Genomic DNA, 8,684 nt, shown 5'->3' on the forward strand with positions numbered 1-8,684 from the left:
AATATATGAAAAATAGCTACAATTTATACAAATCATATCCGTAGCCACTAAATCAAAATATATGAAAAATAGATACAATTTCAATTATTTATACCTCGTTAATTAGTTGTAAAATTTATTTTTAACAAATTCCCAAACACTAATTTATCTTAGTATGGTATTTTTGTGATAGAAGAAGGTAAGATTACTTTATCGGTTTTAAAGCCCACTTTCTTTGTATAGGCCTTGCTACAAATTCAAGAACATAAACAATTTATAGACCCATTAAAAAATTGTACTCCTATTACTAGCTTTTTCTGCTTCTTCTGCATCCTCAAAAATGCGTATAAACAATCTTCCCCAAATCCCAAATATACCAAAATTCCTAAAATCTGGAAGTGAAAACTCGAGTTCCAAATGGAGAACCCAAATCAATCAAACCCAATTAGTTTCTCAAGCATCCACAATTCTCTTGCAGAGACACCCCAAATTATGGCCTTCACTTCTCAAACCCCTGCAAATTTCCCCCAGTTTCACTCCATCTCTGTTCCACCAAATCTTGAACAGAATCCGAACTCAACCAAAGCTCTGTTTCGATTTCTTCAACTGGGCGCGGAAAAATCTCAGTTTCAAGCCCGACATTGGGGCCCGATCCGAGCTGACCCGAATACTATTCGGGTCCGAACTGTCTGAACTCGGTAAGCCAATCTTGAATTCCATAGTTCTAGATTGCCCACCAGCCAAGATTGTTGCTTTATTCCAGCCGCGCCGAAATGCTGGTTTTCAGAATGTATCCAATGTTTTGAATTCTGTGATCGAATGTTACTGTAGCGAACGAATGTATTTTCAAAGTTTGGATTTTTATCAGATGGTTAGGAAGAATGGGGCTCGATTGAGTGTGGATGCTAGTTGTAGATTGTTGAACCTTTTAGTTGAGAAGAATGAATTGAGGTTAGCATGGTGTTTTTATGCTTCGATTGTTAGAGATGGGGTTTTAGGGAACCAGTGTATGTGGTCTGTTGTTGCGAAGATTTTGTATAAAGATGGGAAATTTGAGAGGATTGGTGGAATTTTGGAAGTGGGAGTTTGTAGTGGTGAGATGTTTGATTTGATAATTGATGGTTATAGCAAAAGAGGGGATTTTGGAGCTGCTTTGGATTATCTGCGTCAGTCTATTGGTAAAGGAATCGGGCCGGGTTTTAGTACTTGCAGCTCGATTTTAGATGGTGCTTGTAGGTATAACAATGGAGAAGTGATTGAGAATGTTTTATCTTTTATGGTAGAGAAGGGGCTTATCTTGAAAGGTTATGCTTCGGATTATGATTTGATCATCAAGAAGCTTTGTGGTGTGGGGAAAACGTTCGCAATGGATCTCTTCTTCAAGAGGGCTTGCACTGATGATGTCGATTTCGAATATGCTACATATGAGTGTATGTTTATGGCGTTGCTATGTGAGGGAAGTAGAGTGGAAGATGCTATAGATTTGTATAACATCATGAAGGGCAAGCGAATTTTGTTAAGTAAAAGATGTTATGATGAGTTTGTGATTGCTCTTTGCCAACAGAATCCGTCGTTGCAAATCAGCAACTTGTTAGGTGATATAATCAGAAGGGGCGTAGCATCCATATCTCCGGCCAAAGAGCTTTCTAACTATGTCCGTAAACAATGTGCAGAGCGTCAGTGGCGAGAGGCAGAGGAACTTTTGGAGTTGGTTCTGGATCGAGAATGGTTGCTTGATCCTCAGTGCTGTGGCTCTTTCGTGAGACGTTACTGCTCAACCAGACGGATCGATAGAGCGATTTTGCTGCATAATAAGTTGGAGGAGTTGCAGGGCACTTTGGCAACGGACACATATAACATACTTGTCGCTGCATTGCTGAGAGGGAGGAGAACCGAAGAGGCGATGAAGGTGTTCGATTATATGAAGAGATGCAAAACAGTTGATAGTGAAAGTTTTGCACTCATGATAAGAGGTCTCTGTGAGCAGAAAAAAATGAGGATGGCCATGAAATTGCATGATGAAATGTCAGAATTGGGGCTCAAGCCTGACCAACGAACGTATAAGAGGTTAATAACCGGTTTCAGATGAATCGTCGAGGATTCCTCGAAGATTCATAGTAGACGATGTGTTTATTTTGTCCAATTCTTATCATTACTAATCGTATATTAAGGGGCTGTTCGGTTGGTAAGATTAAATATGTATTGTGTTTAGTTCATGAGATTGAATCTCACAAATTAATTCTAGATGAATAATCATGTGATAATTAGTCATAACTATCCCTTCCAAATAAAATAATCTCACAACTTAATTTTGGATGGATTATCATATGATAATTAGTCGGCAACCAAATGGTATCTAAGATGAGAATGAAAAAGTTTTTGGCTATTTATGCGTTTATCCATTGCTCTATATATCTCCTTAGTTTGTGGTTGATGTAGTATGATAACATGTACAGTCACCCACACTGACTGTACATGTTATTATACTACATCAGCCACAAACCGCACTGACTGCGCCCAACTCCTAACCAACGCTCAAACTTGGCCGGAGTTAGTTGTTGGCGATTTTTGTGACTTTTTAACGTATTTTTGGATTACAGTTGGATATTTTCAGAGTTAATAAACTCGGTATATGACATTTATATGCATTTTTTGATGCTTGTAATCATCTTAGGACTTGGAATTAGTTGGATAAGGATGATGACAGATTTATGATTTGATCCATTCTTGTTTTCCTACACGTCTGATTTATGTTTATGTTATTAATTGAAACTTTCTGAATTAAAAACATACGACAGAAATCTGGTAATTAAAAAAATTATGTTAAGATTCGGATCAGTGATAACTGTCTGAATGTGACCAACAATTTGCTATTTCAAGTAATGTGAAATTTATGTATGCAGCACTGTAAGCAACACATCATCCATAACGTGGTTGCAACAAAGATAATAATGTGAAATACAAAGCATTAAAAATAGTGATAGAGAATATCTAAAAAATCTACATATCTGGCAATTATTAAAGATTTTGCAATTTGCAATAAATTGAAGATTTGGTTGAAAATGGGAGGCCATTATAATGAGTTAATGAAATACTAACATCATGTTATTTTCTGACAGTTGTGATATGCTTTGCTTTTTATATTTTAGTGGGCTTCAACAATTCTTCACATTGTGATATTCTTTTTCATTATTTCATATGGTTTCGTATAAAATTACACTCTAATTACATCTATGCATACACCTCTTCCTATATAAATTTCATTTAAAGCTTAATCCTTATCATCATTATTAATAATTAAAATAATTGATTCAATTATTAATTGCAATAACATATATCTTCAAATAAAGTGCATCTCCCTTGTTGGACGAATGCAATGGTAGAATCAAATTGAGTAGCATAAATTTTACTATTAATTTTCATTTTTCTGGAATCTTGTTAACTAATTTCATTGTGGATACAACAACTTTATATGTTTAATGCAATGTTGTTTGTTTTCATGATAAGTTTTATTATTGTGTATGTAATTTAATTTTAATGCTCTATTATTAACATAAGTAACTTTGTATTAAATACTATTTACACTTTGTATATTTGTATACATGGAGAAGTATATTAAAACTCTCATCACTTGGTTAAGCAAATTTATAGTAGTAATATCTTAATATAGTAGTACTTTTTTTTTCTTTAATTAGTTATTGCAATATTTCTGCACATAACACAATTTATGCACATAACATAATTACTTAGTACTTGTAGTGCGTGAACCATTTTTTGTAACTTCAAGTGTATTCTATTTTCCTTGAGCTAGGTGTTGCTTAATTTTAATAATAGCATTACCTAACTAACGAGAAAAATATACTATTTCAGGAGTGTTCTTGAATTATTTCATTTTTATAGTACATAGATTATATACATAAAAGCGGGGGTCAAAGTCACAAGACTCGTCCCAAATTAACTCTTTTATTATTAGATTAAAACCGACTTATCATCAGTTGAAAACAATTATTTAAATTTAAATCAGTCATTGGTTTTACACACTTTAAGGAATATAAAAAAAATTGGTAACAACCAAGATTTCGTGTTATATATATATAAAGTCATTTTCTACAAAGCTGGATGCCAGAGTGGAGAGAGTTTGTGAATTTTTACTTATTTCTAATAGTCATCTACATACATAGAGTTAGACCAAAGCTTGCTATTTATAATTTACTCTACTTAATTATACTATTTAATTTATTGGTAACTCGAATTACTAGTACCATGATCATTTCTTTTTGAGCTGGGAAGTCATGTTTTAATTTACACACTATGTATCTTTTCCAGTGACGAGAGTAAAAGAGATTTTATAAATCAAGAAGAGAACATTACAAAAATATAAGTTGAAAATCTGATGGTCTAATTACAACGATTGAAATTTTTGTAAATTTAGATTCTTGAAAACTATGAAGATGGAAGAGCTAGGAAAATTCGAAATTAAAAAAGTCAATACTATTATAAAATAGAGTTGGACCAAAACTATCGTCAATTGGTTTAACTTGTACAAAAAACCTTTAAATTAATAGTATATTAGCAGTAGTATTAGAAAATTAATATAGATAGCTGTTTAAAGAATTAATTTATTAGTCTCTCTACATAAAAAATTCATATATAAAATAATAGCGTAATAAAACCAACCAAAATGCCAATGACTCAATAAAATGAGTCCAATAAAATTAGCCCCATAATTTTATTTTGTTTTTGTACATTTACAGCCTAGATTTTATTTTTTTTTTCTTTCAAATTTTAAATAATGAGATTTTTTTGAGATTCTTGAGACAGGAAAGCAGAAATTGACCTCAGATTCAGACACGTTTCCAGTTCTTCCTTCCACTCTCATTTAATCCCATTAATTCTACTGGAATTTCTTTAAATTCCCATTTTCAAAAATTTTAAATACTCGGCAGAATAGATTGACTTTTATGTACTCCGTACCTCTTGTTGTATTAAAATTTTTAAAACTATTTTCTTTAATTTTAATTTTTTAGATTTTTTCCTGCCTTCAAATCCACCCCTCACCATCTCTCTGAAAGATTTTCGTGGCTCTCCAGCTCTTATTTTCCCTCTCTTTCGTATACATTTTTTCTCTCTCTCTACCCTCAAAACCCCACACCAAACTTCAAGGTCTTAAGCAATAATCCACAACTTCTTGTTTTTTGCATTTGATGATTCTTTAATTGTTAGTAGAAGACTGCAGCTTGTACAATCCGGCTTCGCCTGCATGCTCAAAAAGGTGAGTTTTAGCCTTTTTCTTGTTTCAATTCCTCAGTTCTTCATCTCCCTCTTCCAATTCTTGCTTTTTGGATTTTGGGCACACTAAAAATCCAATCTTGCATGCTTGTTTCCAGAATGTATTGCAGCTTCATCCGCATTGTTGTGTTGTAGTTGTATAATCGTCCAATTTAATGCTAAAGTTGTTATCTTTTTTCAGCCCTTTTAGTTTAAACACCTCAATTAGCTCTTGAATGTGTTTGCTTTGGTGGTTTGGTTGTAACAACAGCAACAGCAATGAAAGGGCTCTACAAAGGATTCAAATACACAATCTCTCAATTCTTCGGTAGATTCCCTCTTTAGTCAGATCTTAATTACATTCTTTACTAAATAAAACTTTTATTAAATGATTAGATAATTGTTTGCAGTTGTGAAGGAGCGTGAATTAGAGATTGGATATCCAACTGATGTTAAGCATGTTGCACATATTGGCTGGGATGGCTCCTCTGGAACAGCACCAAGTTGGGTGAGTTTTTTTCCCTTTTTACAAAAATTATGAATTCAATTTGGAACTCAATCTCATTTCACTGAATGCAGATGAGTGAATTCAAGACAAGGCCGGATTTCGCAGCCACATCGATCGGGAACTCTGGCTCGGCACTCTCTCCATGGTCCTCTCAAGGTATGCTCTTCCTCAATTTCTATCAAGTTTTTTGTAATAATTGAGTCAACTTCATTATTGGAGTATGCTTAGATTGCAGAATGTTGACAGCTGTCGAAAGAAGTGGGAAAACATTTAGAGTGATTAGTACAAAGTGTGTCAAGGGCTAAAAAGGGGGAGTTGTCTATGTAGTAATAGTGCCATGTGCTAAATGGAATTGGACTTATGTAATGGCATTGTCACGGGGCTGAAATTATTGACTCCAAAAATGAAAATATGTCCTTTGTGTTGGTTGTACACCTGTACTTCTTGTTCTTGGACATTATTTATGAATTATGAGAGAGCACAGTTTCGAAAGATTCTTTGCCTCAAAGCAGGGGTGCTTTTGGATCTTCTGTCACGAGGGGTTTGGAGATTGGTGGAGTTGTGCTCGAAAATGATTGTTTTAGTATGCGTCACATGCTCCATGTTTGCACCGTGCTAGAACACCTGAAGTACCACTTTTCCTTATCAAGAAAAATGCGATTTTGATGAATGTTTTGTTTCTGTTAATTATGTTCCTTCACTATGTTGTATCATTTGTTGTGCATCTCTTTGTCTGTCGAGTCTATGTAGTTTATATCGTCTGTATCAAGGTGGATTATCGTCACATTTAACATGCCTCTACTGTGTACTAGTACATGATAACGTCTTTTGTTAACGTGCATTTCTCGCCTTGAGTTACTTCCGTTGATTGTTCTCTTGTGTATTTAGTATGTCCTCACTTCCGTTTTTTTGACAGATTTTGGGGAGTCCATGCGGCAACAATCAGGGTCCGAGATGTTTAGAGACATGGCCTCCTCGGAAAAGAAGAAAGACAAACGGAAGAAGTCTAAGTCAACTTCCTCCACAAACTCTATTTCCGGTTCCTCCTCAAGGTCAGCAGCAAAATCGAGTGCCAAATTTGTCAGGGGACCAACAAATATTGAAGTTGCATAAAATCATAGATAGAGTGGCCATGCTTAATTATATAGCCTTTTGAAATTCCTTCGTTTGTACTTGGAAGAACGTCCCCACGCAGATGAAGAGACTCCACAACGAGTAGAGAAAGCTGTAGGAAATCTCCCATGTTTAGCCGGCTGAATTGCATTTAGTGAAGGGACAGGAATCGGTAGACGAACAAGGTATGTAACGCGAAAAATACGAGAAACTTCTTTTGTTTCGGGTGAGGAGGGCATTGTAAAGAGTAAGATGGTGTTTTGTGGTGATGCAGATTGTGGGAATTGGATGTATATTAGGTAACAAACCTGTATCATTAGTTATCCAAGCCTTTTTATTTATCTGGTTTTCTTAGGCCTTCGTTTGGAATGAATGTAATTTTTAATTCATAAAATTTGCAATTACTAGTTTGTGTAATGTAACAATTTGATAGATAGTTGCAAAAAATATAGATTAAGAGGTGGAAATTACACTTGATTACTTCTTCACTAAATCCAATGAAGTTAGTACTACTTGGGTTGTGTTTAACACACAATCTCAATTATAGAATGATATGTTATTTGTATTTTTCACTATATCATTAGATGACGACAAGAATTCATAACACCTAACTATCTCAAATATGTAGATTTTTCTCGCGCAAAATACAGAATTTATCTTGGCATAATTTTGACCGTCTTGCCATAATAAAATACATGCCCCATTGTAATGAACACTAGAACACTTGTCTTTCTCAAATTGTGAAAGTGACTACATAGTAACCATCCCCAAACCATCTCTTTTTGGCCTTTTCTTCAACAAACCAAAAAGGTACTTTTACAAATACAACAATATCAAAACCTTGATCAACTTCCTCAAAAAAAATAGACAATGAGAATCCCAAGATCCTTAAAAATATGTGGTATTGTGACAATAGTTGTGATAGTAAGCTTTATCGTGACAGTGTTAATCCTATGGTTTGCACTTCTAAAACCCAAAAACCCCAAAATCACAATGCAGCAAGTCACATTAAAACACCTATCTTTCGGTTTCGATTTCGAAATCAACGTCACGCTGGGGATGCTCGTGACCGTGAACAACCCGAACCACGCGAGCTTCAGGTACGAGAACACGACGGCCTTCGTGAGCTACCGCGGCTCGCCAGTGGCGGAAGCGCCCGTACAAGAGGACACCATCCCGGCGCGCAGGAGTCACGACATCCGCACGGATTTATTCGTGGATGGTGACCGCGTGGTGGCGAATCCCGGGTTTATGGAGGATTTGGCGGCGCGACGCTTCAATTTTACGTCGTCCACCACGCTCCACGGAAGAGCGAAGGTGCTCAACTTGTTTAAGATAACGGCCACCACTTATAGCACGTGTGTCGTCTATGTTGATGTTGATGCTCAGAATGCAACCTCTGTTTGCAATTCCAAATTTAAGTACTAGCTAGGCTCTCTTGATTAGGTAATTTTGCAGATTTGAATGGTGTCACATATTGAGATTGATGAATGATGATGATTTTTTGGGGTGAAAATTTACAAAATCAAATTGATTTTATAAGTTTTTTGAGTAGTTCTTGCCGGTTGTTCACATTTAAATCTTGGAAAAGATATAGTGCCCTAATATTTTTTTTATCTATTTACTTAATACACTGAACATTATTTTTTAAATATTTTGCTTCGACTATGAAGGAACTGAGGGAGTAATATGTTATCATCTGTATCCCGGTCAACCGTCGTTGTAATGAAGTACATTCAATCTTCACTGACCACTGTGACGTAAATCTAATGTTTTGATTACGTAAATTCAATCTTATAATGACCAAATTCTGTTA

The 8,684-nt window shown here is 35.2% G+C and overlaps 3 protein-coding genes across 5 annotated transcripts; all 3 read left to right on the top strand.

Annotated features, from left to right (window-relative positions):
- Positions 1-266: 266 nt before the first annotated feature.
- LOC121775271 (pentatricopeptide repeat-containing protein At4g21170-like) lies at positions 267-2,175 on the top strand. Its single transcript, XM_042172324.1, has one exon. It carries the CDS (start codon positions 320-322, stop codon positions 2,066-2,068), a length of 1,749 nt encoding a protein of 582 aa, XP_042028258.1. The 5' UTR covers positions 267-319; the 3' UTR covers positions 2,069-2,175.
- A 2,744-nt stretch (positions 2,176-4,919) lies between these two features.
- On the top strand, positions 4,920-7,285 carry LOC121773576 (CRIB domain-containing protein RIC10-like). Of its 3 annotated transcripts, XM_042170463.1 has the most exons (6): positions 4,920-5,251; positions 5,519-5,575; positions 5,658-5,755; positions 5,827-5,911; positions 6,672-6,807; positions 6,936-7,285. In XM_042170463.1, the coding sequence occupies exons 2-6, from the start codon at positions 5,527-5,529 to the stop codon at positions 6,952-6,954; spliced, it is 387 nt and encodes a 128-aa protein (XP_042026397.1). In that variant the 5' UTR covers positions 4,920-5,251; positions 5,519-5,526; the 3' UTR covers positions 6,955-7,285. The 3 variants fall into 3 exon arrangements, with proteins under 3 accessions (XP_042026397.1, XP_042026396.1, XP_042026395.1); XM_042170462.1 differs by having other exon boundaries at positions 4,993-5,251; positions 5,450-5,575; positions 6,672-7,285; XM_042170461.1 differs by having other exon boundaries at positions 5,001-5,251; positions 6,672-7,285.
- Positions 7,286-7,738: 453 nt separating this feature from the next.
- LOC121775466 lies at positions 7,739-8,296 on the top strand. The gene has a single exon (XM_042172545.1). It carries the CDS (start codon positions 7,739-7,741, stop codon positions 8,294-8,296), a length of 558 nt encoding a protein of 185 aa, XP_042028479.1.
- The last annotated feature ends 388 nt before the right edge of the window (positions 8,297-8,684 follow it).

The sequence above is a fragment of the Salvia splendens genome, chromosome 17 (assembly GCF_004379255.2).
Source record: "Salvia splendens isolate huo1 chromosome 17, SspV2, whole genome shotgun sequence".
Taxonomy (NCBI): Eukaryota; Viridiplantae; Streptophyta; class Magnoliopsida; order Lamiales; family Lamiaceae; genus Salvia; species Salvia splendens.

Excerpts from the sequence above, each read along its gene's own strand:
- LOC121775466 (XM_042172545.1), top strand. The coding sequence starts at position 7,739 with ATGAGAATCCCAAGATCCTTAAAAATATGTGGTATTGTGACAATAGTT.
- LOC121775271 (XM_042172324.1), top strand. The coding sequence starts at position 320 with ATGCGTATAAACAATCTTCCCCAAATCCCAAATATACCAAAATTCCTA.
- LOC121773576 (XM_042170462.1), top strand. The coding sequence starts at position 5,527 with ATGAAAGGGCTCTACAAAGGATTCAAATACACAATCTCTCAATTCTTC. Across the intron at positions 5,576-5,657 it reads CACAATCTCTCAATTCTTCG|TTGTGAAGGAGCGTGAATTA; the intron begins GTAGATTCCCTC and ends AATTGTTTGCAG. Across the intron at positions 5,756-5,826 it reads CTGGAACAGCACCAAGTTGG|ATGAGTGAATTCAAGACAAG; the intron begins GTGAGTTTTTTT and ends CACTGAATGCAG.